This window comes from Sturnira hondurensis, unplaced genomic scaffold (genome assembly GCF_014824575.4).
Source record: "Sturnira hondurensis isolate 20B ecotype Veracruz unplaced genomic scaffold, ASM1482457v3 Scaffold0018399, whole genome shotgun sequence".
Classification (NCBI taxonomy): Eukaryota; Metazoa; Chordata; class Mammalia; order Chiroptera; family Phyllostomidae; genus Sturnira; species Sturnira hondurensis.
Window position 1 is genome coordinate 1,750,395 of NW_028091030.1, and position 24,275 is coordinate 1,774,669.

Below are 24,275 nucleotides of genomic sequence, written 5' to 3' on the forward strand. Positions count from 1 at the left end.
CCTGCACAGGTGAACAAGGAGACACGCACAAGAATGTTCATAGCAGTGCTGTAATAGCGCGCGAGAGAGACATCTAAATGTATATCAACAACTGAATGGGATTGGGGCACACACATACAATGGAATATTATGAAGAAACAAAAATTAAATGAACTAGAGCTGCATATATCTGCATAAATAAAGCTCAAATTTTTAATGTGGAGCAAGAAAAGTGCAATAAAATTTAAATAAAGTTTAAAGTGCACAAAAATACTCGATGGTGCCCAGGGTTTATGTATACATGTAGTAAAAGAACAAAGAAATGCTTGGGGTGAGAAATCTCAAAATGAGGATGATGGTCTCCTCAGTGACGGGCTAGAGGAACTTCAAGGGTGTTTGTCAAGTTTTATAAAACTTGGCAGTGGTTCACAAGTGTTCATCAAACTGTTGTTTCTGCATTTTATACGTCTAAAATGTTCAGCAAAAAGAAGAAACCACCAGGCATCTAACCCAGCTGGAAATGATTTATTCACCACCGACAGGTTTCTGCTCCAGACTGTGACACCAGACACATGACCACCATGTCTCATGCTTCTTTTTGTGCTTTGGTTCATAACCGCAAACAAACACACACATAGCGTCGACAACAGGAAACATGGGTGGCTGAAACAAGTCACAGGGGCTGCATGGCACTCTGGGTCATCCTCACCTCAATTTGGCTTAGGCTCCAGCCCCCTGCCACCCAGAACTCCAAAATCCCAAAGGAATTGTCCTTGAACAACTGGTCTCCCACCTTGCTCCCTACATGGCGTCATTTGGGGTGATTTGTCCCTCAACCCACACCAAGAGTCATACCTCAAATTGAAATGGACAGACACGTGCAAGGTCTTGATCAATAGGTACTCGACAGATAGATACTAGTTTGATGTAAGGAGGAGACTCACAGATTGATGCAAGTGGACTCCCAATTCTTTGTCCCCATCACTGTCCCTATGAAAGAACCAGAATGCCTTGTGGGCCACAGCCCAGTCTGAGAAAGCTTCTCACTTTATTTTCACCTCCGCTTCACGCCCATCTTGGAAAACACTCCCTGGCAGAGTTACAAGGTGCTCCCTTTGAAAAGATCAGATGGGCTCCTGCAGGGCCAATCGCTCTGCGAATTGCCACTGTTTCTGGTACCAGGTAAACCGATGCAAAGATTACTGAAGTTTTTGACTTATCAGTCTGATACCTCTGGGTAAATTCACCAAGACAAAGTTTGGGTGAAAAAGCACAGCTACACTATTCTCTTCTATCGTTAATGACATTTCACAAGCTACAAATTGTCGTTAGGTGAACGGTGATACTCAATGTCATGAATTTCTAGGCCAACTGAGATTTCCGATGCTTTTACCCTTGAGAAGCCAGCTAGGACTCTGATTTTTATGCCATTCGCAGTGTTCTTTTCTGTCTCCCTCCCTGTCCATACTTTATTTATTTATTAATTCATTCAACAAATATTTTGTTGAGGGCCCACACACTAGCTTTATTCTAGGTGCTCAGTGAACACAACAGACAAACACCCCCATAAAATCTACCTTGTTTCTCTTTATGCCTGCTAAGAGAGGTGACAGCTGACACGTATGATGTTCGGCGGTGGCTTTGGACTCTTATTAGGGGCAGCCTTTAATTTATTGATTCTGGAAAACGAAACCTCTGAGATCCAAGAAACTGAATGCCTCATGGGGGAATGACCATAGGTGGAGTTGGTATTTCTGGGATCAGAGACCCTACCCAACCCACCTCAAACATCTTTTGGTGTAACTGTAAGCCAGGTGCTTGGATTCACAAGGAAGTGGAACCATGTTTCCTAATTTTAAGCCCAGAATCCAGATTTTTCTGGATTGGAGTAGCTGATGTTACCAAGAAGAGAGTATAGCTTACATAGGGAATATTTTGTTTTCTTTTAGTCATGTCAACCAAAAAAAGGGAGAGCAGAGTGATGGGGAGGGTGTCTCAAAAACGTGCTAAAATAAATCACTAACAATTTTTTTTTTTTTGCCTAAAAAAACTTGGCAGGTGGAGGTCAACCTTAGCAATCAAGATTTCCAGTGATCTCTAAGATTTTCCCATTAAAGAGGGATTAGACACTTTTTTTGTTTCTTGAGTGGGGGTGTGGGGTAGAAGTTGTTTCTAACGCTTTTCTATTTCTGCAGAGAAAGACAAAATAATAACTAAGGGTGCTAAGGCCCCTGCTCAGATTCTCAGGGAGAAGCCAAAAATGACTTGCCTTGCTGAAGGTTGAAGGGTCGCCTTACCCACCCTGTCTAGGAATTCTCTTTCGGCTCAGGACTTGGGTGACATCAGAAGGTCCGGAGTCTGGACGTCAGTATCAAGGAGTCCCAATGCAGAACTCCTGGCTCTGGAAATGTGTGGGATGGTCCTGCACTTGCCCGGCATTGTGAGCCGCCAGCTTAAAGCTTAAAGACGGTCTGCTGGTGGCCTCGGAGTTTGGTTTTAGCCAGAAACCGCCCACGGCTCCTGAGTCCTCTTTCATTTACCACGCGGTTCACACCGAGCTGCCATGTTGTCGGGCCTGCTCATCAGGGGGCCAACAAGAGAGCCCAGGAGGCCGGCTCAGGGGCAGATGTCCTTCCCACTCCACAAGGCTCATAGTTTGGCTCCCCCTGTGGACAGCTATTTGGAATAATAAGGTAGGAATGTGAGACCTAGCTGCTGGCTGTGTCCTGATTTTATGGTGACAGGTCCAAAAACGGAAGTGGGGGGCACATTTGTAGAAGTCTTTGTTTCCTACTTAAAGTTATCTTCTTTATCCACCTCCACAGAGCCAGATGTAATATAGTAAATTAATACGTGCCCTCCCCAGCTAAACGCGTCCTGATGTGGCTGGACTGCTGGAAGAGATGCGTCTGTCTCAGGGGGTCACTGTGGTGATGCTGGTGGGTGTGACAACTAGCCCCCGGTGACTAATGGGGGGATCCCACCTGAATGTTGTCAAGAAAGTCCCCCCCTCGAACATAATATAAACTGATTTTGAGATAAAACAAGAAAGTTTTCAATAAAAAGTACAAATTCAATCCAAGAGCAGGATCTGAAAAGCACAGATGAAAATATTAAGAATTAAGATCATCAAATTAAAAAACACACAGAGCCTTCCAAATTTCACACGGATGGCTGAGATGTCCAGACTTGGAAGTGGCTGCCCCAGGGTGTCGGACCCCAACAAGGACTGTGGGAACCTGTCTGGAATGTTGGAGAAGGAATTTCTCCGAGCGCAGGGCTCCAGCCTCTGCATGCAAACTGGATGTGCTTGTTCGTTCAAAAGCCAGGCTCCTGGGGGCAGGTTTGGAACGTCTGCAGGGGGCCCTGGCATCTGCTGGTGATGTCTCCGCACTCTAAGGCCCGAGGACTGCTGGGCGGCGGCTGCCTGGGCGCGGGAGCCCGACTTCCTGCCTGCCTTTCACCCCGCCCTGCCACACTCTAATTCTGAGTTGATCCAGAATACTTTTATTTTCTTTATCATTTTTGAAATGCTCACTTTTAAAAAGCCACATTCTTTGCACCCATTACTCCTCAAATTCAGCTTTCTCTGCATCTGGACTGACCTCTCCCCACCCCCAGCTGCAAATCTGCACACGGGCTGTATTTGATAAGTGTCCCTTCAGTGACACAGATGAGCAAAATGCATTGCTCAGTGTGACCCAAACGTCCACACACTGCCCTGCCCTGCCCTGCTGTGTCTTGCTCATGTTTTATAAACGGAAGTGTGAAGAGAGAGGATTAGTGTCCTGGCCTTTGCAAATGCATCTGTCTTCTGGGAGTCAGAATGAGGATGTGGCACAAAGAGAAGGTCGCAGAGGACAGCTGAGACTGAAGGGGCAGGGCTGTGCCCAAGAAGAGGGGTGGCCCAGGAAGCCAGCTACAGGCGCAGCTGGTGCCACATGGCAATCTGTCGGCGTGGGTTTTTCAGCATCTCTTCCCAGTGGCTGCGCTCAGAGCCCGAGGCGTGCAATCCCAGGCTGCAGCAGCCCAGCACACAGCTCGGCCCCTCCTCCTCCTGGCCCAGCACCTCCAGCTCCACGCTGGAGGCCTGCAGCAGGTCATCGGGCAGCTCAAACATGATCATCTCATTCCACACGGGATTGATCTTGTGCTTGGCTCGTTTTGTCTGCTTCTTCTTCAGCTTCCGAGCTTGGTGCTTTAAGGTCACCTTGACAGAGACATCTGGGGAGGGAAAGAGGGGAAAGAGACAGAGAGAAGGGTCAGGAGTGAACTTCTGGAATGTGGCTAGGTGCAGGACAATGCTCTCTCTTAGGGATGGAAAGAAAGGGGCTCTGGCTCAAGATCGCACTGAGACGCCGTCTCTGTGTGCCCCACCCCGCCACGGGTCAGGCATTCACTCAACAATTACTAAATGCCCACGATATGTAGCAGATACTGGTCTAGACATGGGAATACAGCAAAAGCTCCTGCCTAGTGGAATGGACATTCTAGTATGGAAAACAGACAATGGCATCAAGGTTGGCCATTGGGTGGCCCATGATATGTCATGCTAGGGGACAGCCAGGGAACCACCCTTTGCCATTAGGCTATTGCCTGTATGTTCCACATTGAGCCAGGCCCAGGACAATGGCTCAGACACCCTGCAGCTGGATTACAAACTCAGTCCAGAAAAACCGAGCCATCTGACGTCTTCATGTGCTTGGTTCTCCATCCAAGCATTTCTGTCTGTTATTAGGCTCGTCAGTCACCTGCTGGCTGGACGAGTTCTTCTCTTCTGCTTGTCTGTAAGTGTCACTTGAGGACTCAGGCTTCACGTGGAGGGTGAGGGCAGGCTGCCTCGGCCCCCATGGGGACTGCACCGAGGGAGCTGTGAGCCCCCCCGCCCAGAAATCCGTCTGCCCCTCCCTTCAGGGACGCAGGCCACCATCACAAGGCTCGGGACCAAGATTACAATTCGTTAGTCAAAGTTCCTAAAGCTACTGTGAGAAAAGCTGTTTCTCTGCATTTACTGCTATAATTGTCCCCGCCGGGGGTGGCAGTTTGTTACTTCAGCAGGTATTGGAGAGATGAAGTGCGGTGCCGTAAGTGTCCCAACAGGAGCTACTAAAACGGACCAGGAGGCAAAGAACCACTCAGAGCAGATGAGGGAGAAGCAGTGGGTTCTGACTTTTGGCTCAGGAGTCTGTCAGCAAGGCCAACACTTCTGATTTCATTCACCCATGAGGTTTTTCTCAAAGATTCTGAACACAGGGACACTTTTTCATCTGTATCCTGCTGTGAGCGCTCGGCCCCGGGTCCTGGTCCCACGTGGCTAACCAGGGATGCTTTCTTGCTCTGGCAAGAGAACCTGCTCAGCAACCCCTGACTTGGAGTCTGGGCTGAGGTAGCCAGGAGGAGAAACTGAGGCTTCCAGAATGTTGAAGAGATGTTTATTTGGGTGTATGGGGCACAGACGCCCTAAGCTTCAGGCTGCCTCAGCCCAGGAGCCCACACACCTTCTGCCGTCACCTACACTCAGCTGGTGTGCGGGTGGCAGGTTGGCAAAGGCTGAGAAGCGAGAAGAGACTGAGGTGGGTGTGGGGAGCACAGGGATGGCTTCGCTGAGACGGGAGAAGGGGAGCCTGGACTTCTAGACACCTGCCCATAAGGTGGGCCCAGCCAGGTCTGGGTGACAAGGTCAGGGCCAAGTTTCCACTATAGCCCAGGTACTCTGCTCCATAGCTACAACCTGACCCTTGGCTTGTATGACCAGGGGTAAGACCGGTTTCTCTCGTGGTAGATCTTCAAGGCCAGGAGTCCCCAGTAGGTATGAGCCCCACCTGGGCCCCGATGACTGGGACTGGCCAAGGAGTACATGGATGTGAACTTAGAGAAGAGAGTGTGCCCTTTAAAAATTAATTTGTGAGCTTGGGGTGAAAGACACAGATGAGGTCAACTCCACAAATGTACTCATGTCCCACCTCCCTGTTCACCTGTCCCTGTTGTCTTCCAGGTGCCCCTCCCTCTGCACACACTCCCAGAGGCCAGAGGGGAGTTCCCTCCCCTAACCCCTCACTCACCCTTCCCCAGGAGCTCCTTGGACTGGCTAGAGTGGAGGTTCTTGGCCTTGATCAGCACGACCAGGAGGCGGTTGGCAGCTGGGAGGTAGCTGATGGAGAGAAGGACCTCTCCAGTGCCGGCAGAGGGCTCCTGAAACAGGCGGAGAGTGAAGAGACAGCTGCATTGAGAGTGGTGTCTGCCCCAGCAGCCAAGGCCAAGGCTAAGGCCAGGGTCATACTGCTTATGCCCAGCTGGCATCCTAGAGACCATTTACCCATCAACACTAGCTTCTCCACCCTTTGCAGAAGGGAGGGGGGTGCAAAAGAATTCTATGTGGCACCTATTTCAATAAGAGTTGGTTTTGTTTGTCACAAAATGTGATTTTCCAAATGCCTTGTATTTAAACCCAACATATAAAGCAGATCAAAGTGATGCCACTCAGGAGGTAGGGGGCCCCCTCTCACCCTTCACTTGCCCCTGCCCCAAGCTCCTAGGGCATCTTTGCAGAATGCTAGGGTTTTGGGGAGCACAGTTGGAGAACCACTGCTCTCAGCCCTCAGGTTCCTGGGGCAGAGGGGAACCATGATTCATTACTCAGAAAAGATCATTCCTTCTAGTCCCTACAGTGCTGAGAGAGTCAATAGTGTCATGTACTAACGCTGAGCAGGGCCTTGCTTTGTCAACACAATGGCCAGCTATGTCAACAAGAAGCCAGGCACATGGTGTTAGGTGACGCACAGAGACCGCAGGCAATAACTGTGCACGGCAGGACATGTGGAGCCCTCCGAGAAGCTTGCAGCACGTCTGTCCCATCTGCAGAATTACAGAGCGTCTGCACTGAGATTCCCATAAGAATTAGTTGGGAATTTCAACAAATCCACTGAGGGACAAATGAGACCAAAAGAGCCACTACCGAAGATGGAAGTCGGTCACGGTCCAAAGATGGTGTTGAGGGTATGGAGTCCAGAAACAGACTATCTGGGTCTGAGTTCCAATCCTACCAATTGTTGGCTGTGTGACCTCGGGCAAGTTACTTAACTTTCCCAAACCTCTATTTCCTCATCTGTAAAATGGGAATAATAACATCAACCAATGGGGTGGTAGAAGTTAAATGACAATATTTGATGGCTTAGAGCAGGGCCTGACGCACTAAGCACCGTGGAACTGTTCACTTTATTACCATTAGCTATCAAGGAAGGGCCATCACTACTTCTTGGGATGAAGCAGGAACACTGTTCCTGGGTGAATGGGGGCAGCCTGGGCTCTGGGAGTGAGACTGGCCAGAGGAGTTGGCCAGCCCTCTGCCTTTCACGCAGGAAAAACATCTTCAACATGACCCTGACATCCAGCAAGCCCTAAGTGGCTAGTGACGTGATGAAATGATTTGGGAGCTGCCGGAACGTTGGCAAGGACATGAAGAAGAGCAGCTAACATTAATTACACAGGCACTGTGTGCCGGGTGCAACTACGTTATCTATCACCCTGGAATGTAAACTCCACAAAGCCATGCCCGGCAGCCGGCACACAGTTGACACACGATAAACATTTGTGAGAGAGAGGGGTGAGACGTCCCATTTAATCTCGGCGACAACCCGACGAGCAGTACTGACTTCACTCCCATTCGAGGCGTAAGACCCTGATGCTCGCTCAGGGCATGCCGCTGCCTGAGGTCACGTAGCCACAGACGGCAGACTGAGCCTTGAACAGGGGCCTGGCGTGACAGCAAGCCCAAGTCCTAGCCCCTAGCTCTTTGGTGCCCTTGGAGTGTGCTGCAGACTCTCACTTCATGGAGGGGACTGAGGCCCAGGGACTTGTCTGGGTGCCCAGGGGGTGGCAGCAGAGCTGGGTGGGCACCAGCCTCCTGATTCAAGGGCACTCATTGGAGGTCCACAGTTGGCCGGGGAAGTAGCTGCAAGGCGAGCAGGTTTCGGTGCTCCACTCCCTGCCAGACCAGGTGAAAAGAGCCCAGACCTGTCAGCGCATTAAGGGCTCGTCACTTCTGTGGAGGGTGCCAAGGGTCCCAGACAAGCCCAGCTGGCTGCACCTCAGCAGGAGGGTTTAACGGCATCTGCCCCTCGGCCCTGCTGCTTTAAGTGCCTGCCTGCCGACAACAACACAGGCGTGCCCCGGAGATGCTGGGGCTCGCTCTGGATCGCCGCAATGGAGCGAGTATTGCAATACAGAGAGTCGCAGTCTTCTGCAGGTGGAGGGTCTTGCCTTCAATTTATAAAACACGAGGTATCAGTGGAGTAAACAAAGCAAAGCTGAATAAAACAAAGCATGTCTGTCACCCTCTTTCTTCCTCATCTTCTCCCTGGTTTTTCCTGCCCCCCCCCTCGCACCCCGCCAACCTTTTTCTTAAGCTCTCAGTGAATCATGCAAGCTGCCCTTGGAATGGGTCACTGTGTGGTGCCTGGTGACGCACATGCCACTTTGGCTGAGTGTCTTCCGGTGAGAACTGGGGCACCGCTGGCACCTTTGTTAACCGATTCTGGTCTGCAGAGAAGAAGGCTCCACCCACCGGTTCACGCAGGCCCGTACCCTCCAGCTGAGGTCAGGGGCTTTATCCTGCCACCTGAGTGCCACCTCCTACCTCTGACTCCAGGCCACCCTCTGAGATCACTCACATTTGTGGGGAATAGGCCAGTGGTTCAAGTGAGAGAATGCATTTGTGCTGCAGTGGCAACTACAACGTGTGTGATGGTCATTGGAGTGGCTGAGCCATAGAGGCAGGGCTTTGTCTTACCAACTGCTGTGTCCTTAGCTCCTGGAACGGTGCCTGGTGCACCACAGAAACCCAGCAAGGTCTGTGCGGCACGAATGAAGGGCTTTTACTTATCGGGGGGAAGGATAGAAGCAGCTCTGGTGCCTGAGACTTCTCAGATAGGCTGAAGTTCAGCCTATTAGGGGTGTCACCAAAGTCCCCAGGGCCCTGGGGGAGCCCCTGCATCTCGGGAGAAAGCTGGTTTACCAGACGAATAAGCCAAAGTGTTCATTCTCCTTCCCAGGGCCCCCAGCTACGATTCCACATGAATCCCAAACCACACATTAATTAGAGAGTGTGCTTTGGAACAGCCTGGCTCCAGCTGAGAGTGACTGTCAATGTTTACCAATTGTCTGAACCTTGGAAAAAGAGAAAAATAATGCAAGAAAGAGATTAAAGCAAAAAGGGATGCAGGTGAGGAGTGGAAGTGTACCTCCCCTCCGGCAGGGGCCACCAGGAGAGGTGCCTGCCCCTGGCGCCTCACACAGTCAGGCACTTCCAGGGCCTGGTGGCGAGGGGATGGCAGGAGAGTTACAGTGAGGCCAGCCTGGCATCAAGGCAGAGCTTGCCGTGACCCAGACGGGCAACCCTGCACAGGCCACTGAGCTACCCTAGGGCTCAGTCCCCTCATCTGTAAATGGGGAGTCACAGCACCACCTGGCGCTCATCTCCCCAGCAGGGCCTGTCACGGGGCGGGTCCGAAGGAAGAGGAAATGCACGTGAAGGAGGACACGGCTGCCAGCACCAGACCCGACACACTTTCACACGATGGCAGGGGAGGTCTTTGCAAGGCAAGCTAGGAGCAGAACTAGACGCCAGGAACCCCGAATCCTGGGCTATGGGCTGCTCCGGCCCTCCACCCTGCTAAGACTCCAGCCTTCCCTACACACACACACACACTCACACTCCTGAGCTGGGCGATTCCATAAAGCTTGTTCCATGCTCTACAGCCAGGTTTCACCTTTTTGGGGACGGAGGTAACCCTACCTTACTTGAAGTCTTCAGCTCCCCCCACTGGGCGGTCCCCAGAGGCACAGACACCCCGTCCAGGCCCAGGCGAAGCTCCCCAGCCACACTGTGGCGGGAGAAGCGGTCACAGGTCCTCAGGGTCAGCGTCAGGGTCGCCGTGGGGAGCTCCTCCTCGGCCAGGGGGAGCGCCAGGCCTTCCTCCCAGGTGGTGTGCGGCTCCCTCTTCTTCAGGGCCGTCTGGGCCTCCACGCAACCCATCCTGTTGGCCACACTGCCTTGGACATAGCAGTCACAGCCTCCGTCATGGTCACTGGTCACAGCTGCAGCCAGGGACAAAGCAACACTGACATAGAACTTCTTGAGAACCCAGGGAGGGAAGAAGCATGGCCCTGCTCTGAGATGCAGAAGCTGGCTGGCGGTCATAGCCACGGGTGTGGGGACAACCCCCGGGGCTGACTGCCTTGGCCTTGTGGAATTACCTTTCAGAAAGACAGCGGGAGGTGAATCTCTTACCTGAGGGGGCCAGTGTCAACCCAGGCTGGCCTCCTTGGAGCCCAGACATAAGACTTGGTGCCTCCCAGAGCCCTTCCCACTTCAGGACTCTGGGGTTCCCCCAAGGTGCCAGAGCCCAGACACTGCTGGTGACATTTATTTGTGTTGCTGGCACAAGTCGTTTGTCCTGTACTTTAGGTATTTGCCACATAACCTCTTGTGGCGTGACTTGCTGGGCCGCTACCTCATGAATGTTGCCTTATATTCTGAGCCTTGGCATTTTCGGTGCTCCACAGTGTGGACATTTGCACCTGTGGTGCTTGTGGGGCTGGTCCTGAAAGCTGCCATGAGTCGTGGTAGCCAATTTCCCCGGAAGAGGAGAACCGAGGCCACGAGTCCTGACAGAGAGAACTCTCCGTGGAACTCCAAGGGCACTGGGTGGGGTTCTGGCTCTGGTACCAGTGAGTCGGAGCGATCTTAGACAAGTGGCCTGACCTTGCTAGCCCTCAGTTCCCTAATCTGCAAAATGGGACCATTGTAAAGACCAAATATAAAAGAGTACACAAAAATGCTTTAAAAAACCCTCTTTAAAAAATAAAAAGAAAAGACAGTCTGAAAAAAATTAAATTAAATATGAAAGTCCAATTTTTCCTGCCCACAGCTTCCAGGAGCCATGGAGTAGCCCTTGTTGGCCCTCATCCCTCTGTGAAGTCTTAGTTTTGTTTGCTGATGGTAACGTGAATTGTCAGGGTAGAGAGGCCAGGGATGCCCTGACCCTTCTGAAAGACTACCTGCTTTGAGGCATGCCAACCGCTCAGAACGCCCCCTGTGTGCAGCAGAAAGCCCTGTACAATGTCAAAGGCACCTATGGTAGAGAAGGCTAGCTGTTCAGCAAAGACCCATCTCCTTTTTTTTGCTGGGCACCCACTGGGCCACTTTTCCCAGCCTCCTTTGCAGTCAGTGGCCACGTGACTGAGTTCCAGCCCATGTGATATGAGCAAGAGTGATTCATACCACATGCAAGTAGTTTTTAAGGAATGGGTGCATCCTCTCCCCATTCTCCCCCTCCCTCCACCTGCTAGACACAGATGATGAGGAGGCCTGAGAGGATTGCGAAGCCACAGATGGAAGGAGCCCAGTCCCTGAATCACCATTTGGAGGAAAGACATCTGCCCACCAGGAATCTCCACACGGACTGTTACATGAGAGAGAGAGAGAGAGAAAACCCCTATGTGTCTGAGCATCACACGTTTCAGGGTGTATTTGTTACAGAGTGTGAATCCAGCCCCAGGCCCCCAGCTGCAGATGCTCCCATCACTCCTGCACAGCTCGTCCGGGGGAGACAGACACATGGAAGCCCCTGGGAGTCAACTGGGAGCATACCTTCCAAGCGAGTGACAAACAGTTCGGCTTTTTGCTGGTCATACTCCAGGCAGTAGTGGAGTTTGGGGGCTTGGTTCCAGCTGGCAGCCTTCTCTGGGTTCCAGGTCTCCATGACACAGACATCCTCTACCACACCTATTGAGAAGGCAAAGCAATCACTGCCACCCACACTGGGGCCTTGCTTTCCAGGTCACACCTGTCCCATCTCTGCCATTTATGCCACCAACCCAAACCCAAAGCTTCCTGGGCAGGTGCAAAATCATGGTGGAAGCTGCTGAGGCCCGGGGCCTTGCATTTCAAGAGACCATCACAGCCCAGCGGTCAAGACATGGGTTTTGGTACCAGACATGAGCTGTTACAAAATAGTTATGTGACCTTGAATAAGGTACTTCATTTCTTCAAATCTCAGTCCCTTTATCTTTATAATGGGAATGGCAGCAGCTCTTTCTTCCTCGAGTTAACGTGTGCATTAAATAAAATAAAGTGGGGAAAGCACTTCGCCCAAGGTCTGGCCTATCGTGAGCTTTCAGTAACAAAAAGTGCTATAGCTTGTGTGGTTCTGGTCACTCCATTTCAGACAAACCATCCCCAACCCATCTTCAGCTCCACCTCTCCCAGAGTCCAGTAGGCTCCCCAGGAGTTCATGGCCGCACAGATATGTCAAAGAATGTGCCAGGAGATGCTGGGGGCAAGGTCAGGGATAGTGGATTTGATTTTTTGTGCACATTCAATAAATACTAGCTGAATGAATGGACCAATCTTATCCTTAATTCAGAAGTTCCTAAAACCAGAAATACTTTTGTTCTGCCCCTCATTTGAACAGGAGCCAAACATCTGGAAGATTCTTATTATTCAAATATAATACAAGAATTAAAGGATCCAGCAGCTGCCATAGACTTCACTTTAAGCAAATTGGAATTTAAAATATTTGATTTTCAGAACTAATTTAGAGGGCAGAAGTATAAAGGAGTATTTAATTTCCAAAATGGTTCACTATTGGGTTCCTACACATAGTGAAAAATATCCCTGGTGCATTTAAACAAGGAAGAGATGGGCCAGGAAGTGAGCAATGTATAACATGAGATACACATACACGGGGACCCGTGTGGCTTCCAAGGGCACCACAGGGACAACCACCACCAGGCCAGTGTCAGAAAGGGCTCATCAGGCACCTAGCACTCTGCGCAGTCAGCCCACCTCAGCCTCCAAAATAAAAACCAAACCAAAGCTGAACCACAGCCAGCATGGCTTGGAGAAGTGGAGTGGATTCAGCTTTAAGAATCAGGAATTTGAGCTGTACACCTGAAACCAACACTAAATAAAATGGGAAAAACCAACCGAGTCTACAAAGGAGCAGATGAGGAGCGTTGCTGGTGGGAGGGGACCACGTGGGGCACCTCCGGGGGGCACAGTGTCTGCTGCGCCTGGCGCTCTTTTCCCCCGTGCTCCCTCACCTCTGGTCGGTGCCTGCTGAGCCAGCCAACTCTTGGTAGACTTTTGTGGGAAAAGAACTTTGTTGTTGTCTTATGGATGCGGAAAGGAATGAGGAAGCATGAAAAGGAGAAGGCAAGCTAATGTGTTCTGAACTTTTTAAAGTTCCGGAGTGTGATTTGGGCTCCTGTTCTCTTTGTAAAGAGTGTCCAGTCCTGGCTTCCAAGCCTTGAGAAACCTGGGGCTCTAAGAAAAGGGAGCCCCTCATGATTACGATTTTTTAAAAATCCTCACCTGAGGACATTTTTTTCATTGTTTTTAAAGAGAGAGGAAGGGAGAGAGAAACATTGATGCAAGAGAGAAGCATCGATTGGTTGCTTCCCAAATGCACCCAGACTGGGGATCAAACCCGCAACCTACGTATATGCCCTGACTAGGAATTGAACCTACAACCCTTCAGTTATGAGACAATGCTCCAAACAACTGAACTACATGGGCCAGGGCCATGAAAATGATTATAATTAGCATCCCAAGGGTTCTCAGGCAAATTGTTTTGCAAGTTCTCAGTGGATGTAGTTTAAATCTATTTAAAATGTGGGCTGGCAAACCTGAATGCTAGAAGCCAACCAGGATTCACTCATGCCGTAGGCACTGTGTGAGTTTGTTCTTGCAGAAACGCCAGGCTAATCGCTGTGGTTCTGAGCCAGGCAGGAGGGCCCCTTGTTGACTGGGCAGCATGGGGTACTGTTGGACCCAGTCCAGGACATGTGTCAAGAGTGGGGTCAATGTCAAAGCTGGTTATGCTGCTTCTGCTTTCCCTGTCTGCACCTCTGTCTCCAACCACAGGAAACACGATCCCAAACGACACAATCCATTCTCCCAGCTGCAGTTTTCACCCCCTTACAAAGGCCCGCGTGCCCCTTCGAGGTAAGGACTGCCTCTGCTTCACACTTCTGGCCCAGCGCCCAGCCTAGCACCGCCCCCTAAAGGAGCCGCACTCGATGTTGATGCCGATGAGAACAGAAACAGTAACAACAGCAACAATATATTCTGATGACAGCCTGGTGCCAGACCCTGAGCTAAGCACTTTATGTGCATTATTTTTATAAGGATTTTATCTATTTACTTTTAGAGAGAGGGGAAGGGAAGGAGAAGGAGAGGAAGGGAAACCAATGTGGAAGAGAAACATCAATCAGTTGCCTCTTGCATGTCCCCAAGTGGGGACCTGGCCTGCAACCCAGGCATGTGCCCTGACTGGGAATCAAACTGGTGACCTTTCAGTTTACAGACCGGCACTCAATCCATTGAGCCACACCAGCCAGGGCTATGTGCATTATTTTATTTACAGTTTATAACAACTTTACCAAGCAGGTAATAGTATGAACCCAGCTTACAGATGAGGAAACTGAAGCCCAAAGAAATGAGCGACATCACCAAGGCCACACAACAAGTCTGCCAGAGGGCAGAGAATTGAACTCATGACTCTGAACCCAGGGTTTTAACCACAACTCTTTATCCCCTCTTACTAGCTGTACACGTGACTTGAAAGAGACTCCGCATTTCCTAGTAAAAAGCCAGGGGCCTTGGGGAAAAGCCACGTGGAAATATGGTAGCAGAAATAAAAGATAGTAACCCTGAGACCCTGTGCCCACCCACCTGTCCTGTGTCAAATGTCACAGACTCGGGGGCTGGCCACGCCCAGCATCTGCACAGACACTGGCAAGCCCCAGAGTGTTGCTCGTGGGCGAGTGAGGGGCGGGGGACCCCTACCATTCTGAGGAAGGATGAACAGCTCCTCTGTGACCTGCCTCTTGAGGCGGCTGTCCTTTGGGGCCTGGGGGCTGGCAGATGCGGCTGGCTCCTCTGTGCTCCTCAGCGTGTAGTCCGCATAGTTGATGACCTCCGGGGCCGTCACAGCTGGCCTGGGCCCGTAGATGTCTGGGAACTTGAGGAGGGCTCGGGGCTGGACGGGCTCCGTGGATTTTTTAACGTTGAACTGCAAACAGACCACTCTGGTTAGTCTTCCAGAGAACCTCCTGCCTGTCTCCACCCACAGGAGGGGGGGAGCAATGACCCGACCCTTCCTGGGGGGACGGGGCAGAAGAAGGCTAGGGTTCCCTCTGCTCTGAGGAGCGTGACCTGGGGAGGCAAAACGTCACCCCCAAGTCCACCTGACTGACTTTCAGCAGGTCATTTCACCTCTCTGAGTTGTCATGTAGAGTGACAGGGGACTTCAAGGTTTGTTCCAGTCCCACATTCTAAGGAGCTCCTTCAAGGTAGAATGGGGTGGGAGACACAGTTCTTTATTTGCAGGTGCAGGTGAGTTGAGGAGACGATCACAAACAATAGAGTGAGTGACAGGTGTATTGGGCAGTTCAGGACCCCAGTGCGGAAGCAGGCAACAGGCGGTTCCTGTGAATGACCAATGGGGGAACAGACAGTACATGCGGGGGGCCAAGCAGAGGAGTCTGAGAGGCCAGGGGGCCTTCAGGGAGGAGCCAGAGCCTGAGCTAGACCCTGAAGGAGGGGTGGGGAGGAAGTCTGCGCTCCTAACACATGGAGCCAAGAGCCCTGGAGGGAGACATACAGAGCAATGGCTGATTCCCTGTCTTTATGTCCTCCACAAAGTGGCATCCACCTCCAGTATTTCATCTAAGCCTGCATTACATTTATTACACTATCTCTCAATGAGGAGACGGAGGCTCATTCAAGGTCACACCACAGGCAAGTGGGAGATAACTGAGCCTCCAGGTATTTTGACTTAAAATTTGTGTCATTTTCACTGCCATGCAGCTGCTTCTCAAACAAGAAAGCCTGCTTGGCTTGGATGCTGGCCTTCACGTGGCACCACGGCACCGTGGGGCTTGGGCCCTGCTGGCCCTCTTGCTCATCAACACAGAAGTGCCCAGCTTTTCACGGGCTGCTGGACCACGCAGCCCCTTCTCAGGGTCATCCTGTTCTGTCCCTTATGGAGCCCAGGACCAAGGCTGTGACTATTTAGGGGACCGCTCTGGGTTTGTGTTTGGTTTCATCCTGGCTCACCCATTCCAGGAAAGGGCCACGTTGATGAATTCCCAGTTTGATCAAATGTGGCCAGTTTTGCATTTTTAATGGAGAAATACTCACTGAGCTCAATTCTCAGTAAGGTTGACCCTGTGTTGCCGCAAGTCTCTGCAAAGCCTGGCTCCGTGTGCCTCCCCGCTTGGTCAGCCTCACTCTGCGTGCCCCGCATGACCCCCAGAGCCACAGGAAGAGGCTGGGCTTTTCTTGGGAGTCTACGAATACTCATCCCTTCTCCCCTCTGCATTCCCTCCAGGTTTTCAGGGTTCCACCCAGCCCCAGCTCCTGGGCAAAGGGGGGCTTCTCTTTGGTCTGATCCTATCAGTTCTTGGCACTCTCCTGGGGAATGCTTCTGGCCCAGGGGTTGGCACCAGTCCTGAGGAAGCCAGCCCAGATGGAATGAAATCCACAGTAGTAGATAGAGATTTTCTCCTCTGCTAGACAGGAAGCGTGTGGCCCCACCTTGTGATGGCAAAAGCGAGTCAATTTAGGACAAAGCTGAAAGTGTAGACAGCAGGAGGGAGAGACAGAAGGAAGCTATGGCTCTGATGACAGTGTCATTGACTCAGCCAATGACTCAGCCAGGCCCGAAATCTCTCCTACCTCTACTCTTCAAGTTACAGGAGCAATATTATTCTTGTTCAAGCTGGTTTGAATTGGGGTTTGGGGGACTTGCAGCCAAGAGCACCCCAAACTGATGCACTGCATTTTTAACAAGCGCTGTGAGAGATCGTGACCCCAGTGTGAGAAGTTCTTCTGCCTAGGATCCGGCACCGCCCCTCCCAACCCCAAACCTCTCTGCCTCCAGCCGAAGGCATCCTCATTCACTGTCTACCCTTGCCCTCTTGCCCTGCCTTAGTAAGACCCCGTGCATCGATGACAGCCTTTAGTGGAGGGTGATGGATAGTCCTCAACTGGGCTGAGAGCAGCCTGATGACTGCTACGTGAGCCTCTTCAAGTAGGAAGAGCAGCAGTTGGTTACGGACCTCGTTCTCTTGTGCAACTTCATTTATTTCATTTCAGAGCACTGGTTCTACCACACAAGTCAAATGCATCTATGCCTCCAGTTAAATCGCTTAAACTTCAGTACCCAAGAAGCAGAAACAAGGTTTGGGAGTTGAGGGAGGGAACCTAGGGGAGGAGCAGAAGTGGACAGAAACTGCTCCTGGAGGAAGGGGCCACCAGGGGAGCAGACCCCTGGAGCTGGGCCTGGGCTCCAGTCTGACATAGCGTGCGTGTGGGCAGGATTTGCAAGTGGGGATTCTCTCTCTAAACGTCCTATGAGCCCAGGGAAGAGGGCCTGGCAACATAAATGCAGGACGGGTCAGGGAGGGTTTCCAGGCCCTCAACGAGCAGGGAGGGTCCAGCCGTGCTCAGTACTGCAGGTGCAGAGACGGGAGAAACACTCTCAGACGCTGCCTCAGACCCTCCAAGGTGCCTCCTTGGATTCACCCTGCCCCACGTGTCTCAGGGCCTCAGACTGCTTCCTCCTCCCCACCAGGGCCAGCTCTGCCCGGACTCCAACCAGCTTCAACAGGGTGCAGCCTCATTGTCCCACCCACGTCCCTATCCTGGGGCTTCTCGGCAGCTGCTGAGGTAAGAGGCATGCAGGGACGCTCTGTGTCCACCCCAGGGCCACCCAGATGGGTAAAGAGTTAAAACTCCCCTGTGGGTGGCGGGGAGGAGGGAGACTTGGCCGCTTCAAGCTGGAAGCCAAACACTGAACTCTTTTCCCTTCCTCCTCACTACCCCTCCCAAAAGTGTCTTCGGCGAACTTTTGGCAGAGGACACCTCAAGATCCAGCAGTTGCCCTTGACACCAACTGGTGGCCCGCTCAGGTACAGGCCCTGTGGCTGTGTGCGCCTTCCCTCCTCCCCGCCTCCCGCTCCCAGATCCCTCCATAGCTCTTCCTGACGCAGAACGGCTTTTCCATAGTACAGGCTAAGACAAATGGTGCCGGGGCTGGGGGCAGGGAACACTTCATTTAATGAACAAATATTTGTTGAGCATTACCACAGGCCAGGTCCAGTGCTGAATGTTAGGAACACAGACGTGACAAGACAGATGCTGTTTTTCCCTGTGAGGCTTATGTTGGGAAAAAGAAATTAGTTATGTAATTAATGATCCGTAAACAAACACTTAACCTCACCAGAGATGTTCGGCAAGCCCTTTTGTGGTATGATTAATTTTTTCACCCAAAGATCCCTTATTGATTTGGGTTTTTACATGGGGGCAGCCATCTTTAAGCACCGGGAAGTTACAGGAAGGGGAGCTAGACTCAGCTGGAAAAGGGGACAGGTGGCTTTGCCCCTTACACTTGAAATTGAAAAAAGGAGAGGGGAGAGATGGACATAAAGCGTCCGCCTGATGCCAGCCACAGGCCACTGCAGTGCAGCTAAGCATGGTGAAGCCCCTCAGAGGGGAAGGGGGCCAGGGAAGAGACACCCGCCACCCCTGTCACTCTGGGCCCCAATACTGATAGCGCACACACTAACATGTGCAAAGGAGCGTGAACCAGAGCCTGGAGGTCAGTGTTCAGGCTCTGAAACAAGATCGCTTGGCTGCAGTCCAGCTGCTTGCTACTCGATCTTGGGTCTGATCAATTCCTCTCTCTGTGCTCCCGGTTTCTTCACCTGTGAAACGGGGATGCTCACTCCAGGGATCGGAAGCCTTCTTGAGGAAGGCTTCTTGTGAGGAATCTTCCTTGAAATTTCCAGTTCCACCTTAAAATCCATGTGACTGTTCGTATTCGACTCTATATGATTATTTTAGTATGAAAAGTTTCCCTTGTTTATTTTGTGACTTGGGATATTTCACAGGACACCAGCTGGCTCCACGGTCCCTCTGCTCATTCTACCGCCACCAAAATTTCCCTGGTGGGGAAGCAGGACTCTCTCTCTCTCCGTGTTGGCCAATATGCGGTAAGTCAAGCTATAAGCCAATGAAGAGAAACTCATTTAGCCTCCAGGGAAAGAGCAACTCCTAGGAAACAAGTCTGAGTGGGAGCAGCCCTCTGTCCAGGTGTTCCTTCTAACCACGTCAGTAACTCTTCCAGAGAGAACTTCTTGGTGTGCAGCTGTAGAAACTCGCAACCAACCCGAAGACTTGATTCCGTCTGCCCTTGCCCTCCCCAGGCATCCTCACGTACCGCTTGAACCCCCCTCCAACAGAGCACTTGTGAACAGCCGCGTACTGGTAGCGAAGGCCAACACTATGCAACAAACAATCCCCACATCCCAGTGCCTGAACACAATAAAAGTTGATTTCTCGTAGTCCAAAAGTAGTCGGGTGGCTTTTCTCTAAACTTGGAGTCCCAGCCTCTTCTACCTTGTGGTTCTGCCCACCCGTGCCCTGCACCACTCAGATAGGAACTCACTGAATCCTCATGCTAACCCCATCAGGAAGCGCTGTTATGATCTACCCCACTGTTCAGATGAGGTCCCGTGGCCGCTTGTGAACAGTAGAGGCTGGATTCGAACCCAGGCGGACTCACTCCAGAGCCCTACACTGACCCACTCCGCTGCGCCTCCAGCCCCTTTACCCACGTCCTCACACTTCTAGTCATACTGTACCACTCCCCACGTTTTACACCACTTGGACCGATGCCTGGGCCACTGCCTGGCCCACCACCGCTTACCTTGCCCCTGTGGGCCCTTCAGACAGAGGAACAGGCTTAGAAGTGCTGGTTCGCACATTTGATGTCTTAAGTTTCACCTGGAGAAATGTAAAATTCAGATTCTCAGAGCAACACCCCAGGGGGTTTGACTCAGAGGAAGGGGTTTGGAGCTTGAGGACTCTGCATGTCTGAGAAGCCCCCCATGGGACCATGATGTGGGTGCTCTCTGAGGCTCACATCGGAACGCCTGCTGTGGGGGAGGCCCCAGAAATCCAGGTAGAGTAGATATAAAAATGTCCTCTTGCATGGCGAGCTGCTCACACACACAACCTCCCCATCTCTCAGCCAAGTCCTCTCTCTCAGCTCTCCACAAACATTCACATGATACATCTCCAGCTCCAGGGAGCTGCTGGGACCACAATCTCTACTTCTTGGCGGCTCGTCTGCCAATCCACAGGGTCAGGTCCTGGGGGAGAGCATATTTCAAGCTGCAAAGTTGAAATTCCACTTTAAAGAGGCAGCTTATCTTCTGGTCCAGGTGCCAAGCAGTGTTTCCATGGCAACGCAGCCACCACATCATCTTTTGTTATCCCTTCCAACACCTCCTTTCCTGGTTATTACAAATCTGTGTCACAATCCCTTCTCAAATTCCCTATCCTGAGGACTCGCCTCCTGCTGGTCTCTTTCCCTCTGTAGTTATTTTAAAATCTAAAAGGCTGAATTTCTAGTTGGCCCACCACACTCCGACCCCCCAGTTGGTGCTTGTTGGTGGGTTAGCCCTGTTGCCAGTCTGGTAAATGCGCCTCTCTCAACCAGGCAGGAACGAGACACAGCTGGGAATAATAGCCAGGCCCAGAGCAAACCCTTTCTCTGTCGGTAGTCATTTATCCAATCCTTTGTTCCTCATGTATTACACCTCTAAGATGCTGGTCACCCACAGAAACAACACTGTCCAATCATTTTCCTCATGGGGTGAGCATGGCCAGAGGAGTAGGGAGCAAAAAACTAGTAGATTCAAAAAGGCAATTTCAGAGAGAAGTACCTTCAGGACAGAGACAGATGGGAATGGGGTGGATGGAAGGAACAGTTGTATCCACTAAGGATTTGAGGGCCAGGAAAGACTTTTTAACCAGAAATTTGCATGAAAAAAACCTATCTAGCATTAATCACCTGTTGGATACACGGGTGTAACCCTCTTACCCATCAGGCTCCATTTGAACTCACGACCTCCTGAGGGAGGGACTATCCCACTTTATAGAGGAGTGAGGCGGACCCGACTCGTGGGGTCCGCGACACTGTGGATGCGGAAGAGACATTCACACAGACTACCGAGTCCTGTGGAGGAAAAGGGTGGGCGGCTGCACTCTCAAGAGGAGCCAAAAGCCCCGGCCTCCACCATGACAGGCCTTTATTTCTTTTTCTGGGCACATGACATGAGGGTCCTCATTTACTATGCACAGGTTTGCTTTAGGTGGTTACCTTTTACAGAAAACAAAGGAGCCAATGCTGCTAATCACATCACAGAAGAAGGATATTAGCAAATGAAAAGGGCAAAAGTGCACACTTGTCCTTGGAAGGTTTAGCATGGACTTTAGGAAGTTTGCAGTAAATGTTTGCCACAAATCTGGGTGAGGGAGTTTTTAGCAAAAGCAAGACTCAAAGCGGCCTAGGCACATTGCAGGACTGATTCCCCACAGGAGAACCTATCCTCGGGCGTGCGTCCCATGCATCTCTGAGTTGGAGCTGGGCCCACACCACACAGGACAGTCTCCTACAGAGGAGACCACTGAGGCACAGAGGACAGAAGTGTGAAGTCGCACAGCTAACTGGACAGAGCTGGGATTTGAACCCGGGCATGTGACTGTGGGGCCCACAGGCTTTCCAGCTTGTCCATGCACTTCCCGGCCCGAGTGAGACCAAGAAAGCAAAATTTCCGCTGATCTGTCATCTTTCTAAGGTCTTGGGCGGATGTAAGGAAAAGCCTGCTGGAGCTGGGGGAAGAGGTCCCACCTGCGCCTCCCTACCCCAGCCATCCATTCATTCATCCCATCAGTCATTATTCCATTGTTCGACACTGAGAACCTTGTATGTGATGGAGGCCCAGAAAGTCACTGGTCCCCACCCTCCAGTGAGGGCGGAAATGTCCATTTCCAAAAATGGAAATGTCCGGATCATTGATTCTGATTTGCCGGCAGGGGCCACATCATTTGATTGATGGCTCCATTTTCCAATCATTTGATTGATGCCTCCATTTTATCTAGTTGTCTGGGTTTTTTTAACGAGCCGCCCGGATGTATGGGCATCCGCTTTGTTGCTGCTCTGTGTTCTGAATCCCGGCTTGACCTTCTTTGTGCAGAAAATGTGTTTCATTTGTGACATGAGCAAGACGTCAACATTATGCTGTAACCTCATTAACGCCCATCATGAGCATGTTTCAAAGCTGGAATTTTTTTAAAGGTCACAGAAAACCCCTTTGAAGAGCAACCTGGGGCTCAGACACAGCCCTCCCACACCATCTGCCCCATCCTTATTGCCCCATCTCCAGCCACTGTAGCAGGGCTGTTGGCAGTGGACTGGACTCAGAGCAGAGCCGCCCAGGCGGGCTCTAGCTCCCACATTTCGCACCTGCTCCCCTGACCCCGCTGCGCTGGTTCACTCGGGCCTTAAACGTCTTTCTGGTAAACTGAATCCATGCATCTGAGGGAGATCTCAGCCCGGCCCCTGCAATGACTCTGTCAGGGGCGTGGGGTGGGGAACGCATGTGTTTAATGTTGATCTCTGTCTTAACCAATGGTGTCCATTTGAATACTTTAAATGTGTTCTCTCAGTTCCTCATTTGTGGGCTATGTTTGTCATGTAGAAAACTCATTCTGGTACTAAAGGCAGAAATATCTGGTTATATGCCAGTTTCCTTGACATTGAATTCAGGATCTCCTTCCAGAGCACCTGTCATTTTTTTTTTTATTCTATGATGCTTGGCTAATTGATGAAACCGTCGACAAAGACAACATCCACTTAATGTGCAGACACTTGGAAAGCATATAAATTTTTAACCTGGCAGTTTAAAAAAACAGCCATGTTGAAAAGTATGACTTAAAAACAGGACAATGGCTATTTTATTCCATTCTTCTTATATTGAGTTTCAAACTAAAATCCTCCAATTAAGCAACCCTCAGAAATCAGCACACACTTGTTGCTACCTATGTATCCACCTGCCCTACAGACCATGGAAGACATATAACTAAGGCCCTGCCCTAAGGAAGTTTACCATCAGTGACGGGCATCGTCCCATCACCCGGAAATACGAAGTGCTTATGCTACAACTTTCCTACCCTGTGTCCATGACAGACATGACTAATCGATTAATGTATTCTTTCCTGCTGTGCTCCGAGAAAGCCTGTCCAGCTTAGGGCTCCAGGAAGTCACTACCAATTAATAAGAATTAATAAACAATGCTCTTCCTGATGCATACTGATAAAAAATAAATAAGCATAGAAGGTAGTCTTAAAAGGCCAAATGTCTGTACTGTGTGCTACAGAAGACTTAAAAAGGAGCTCTTCATCATCACTGAGATCAGAGCAGACTTCCTGGAGGAGGGGTTTCAGCCCAACATTTAGAGATAACTATGGATAGGAGAGCAGAAGGTACCTCAAATGGAGAGAATGACAGCAGCTTGGGTACAGGGGTTGCACTCGGGGCATCATGAGTCTGGCAAACCAGTTGAAGAGAAAGGTTGGAGAGGTTGGAGAAATGAGTTTGCAAAGGAATGGTGAGGCCTTGAATGGCCTCGAATGCCCAGCAAACAATTTTGAAATCTATCATACAACGGAGACCTAATGGTTTGTGAATAGGAGAATGACACGAGCAGAACAGTGTTTTCAGTAATTCAGACTAGCAGGTGCATGCGGGAGGGACTGGGGTGGAGGGAAGTGGAGGTGAGAAGACCAGGCAGAGACATGGTGGGACTAATCCAGGTGGGAGGAAGTGAGGGACCAGGCCAGGAAACGCCTGTCAAGATGAAACATGGGAGGCAGCAATGCTGGATATGATACTGCCCGAGGAAGATTTGACTGTGCTTAGGGGTGGACCCATGGGTAGGGAGAAGGAGGAATAAGAGAGAGCTGTGTCAAAAAAAAAAAAAAAAAAAAAGGACTTCCATGATCAACTCTCAGGTCTCCTTTTGCAATAAAGCATGACCCCTGAGGGTCACTGGGTATCTACCGGCACAGCAATGTCTGGATAACAGACTGGGTCTCCCATGTGACTTTCGTGAGTGGTCAGCAAGGCGATTTCAAGGGATGGCCCTTAAGGGGCTGCTTCGAACGTCCTCCTCCCAGCTGTCATCCTGGCAGACTCAAAGCCAGAATAGGTGCCACCCATAGGTGCAGCTGTCCCTTCTTTTACACGGGGTGCAAACCTATTGGATTTTTCTTCTGCATCACGTGAGTCAACATTTTGACAGTGTATAAATGTCATTAAAATGCAAGGTGATCACGGAAGGTCAGTAATATCAGAGTATGTGGTTCCAAGTTACTATAA

General features: G+C 50.9%; 1 protein-coding gene across 1 annotated transcript in view; it reads right to left on the minus strand.

Moving 5' to 3' along the window:
- Positions 1 to 489: 489 nt before the first annotated feature.
- SYT13 (synaptotagmin 13) overlaps positions 490 to 24,275 on the minus strand; it is a 38,143-nt gene continuing 14,357 nt past the window's right edge. Inside the window, exons 2-6 of the mRNA XM_037069076.1 lie at positions 14,831 to 15,056; positions 11,630 to 11,764; positions 9,773 to 10,074; positions 6,042 to 6,171; positions 490 to 4,203 (exon numbers count right to left, since the gene is read on the minus strand). Coding sequence (XP_036924971.1) covers positions 3,899 to 4,203; positions 6,042 to 6,171; positions 9,773 to 10,074; positions 11,630 to 11,764; positions 14,831 to 15,056 — 1,098 coding nt within the window. The 3' untranslated portion in view covers positions 490 to 3,898. The remainder of the gene's footprint in view (positions 4,204 to 6,041; positions 6,172 to 9,772; positions 10,075 to 11,629; positions 11,765 to 14,830; positions 15,057 to 24,275) is intronic.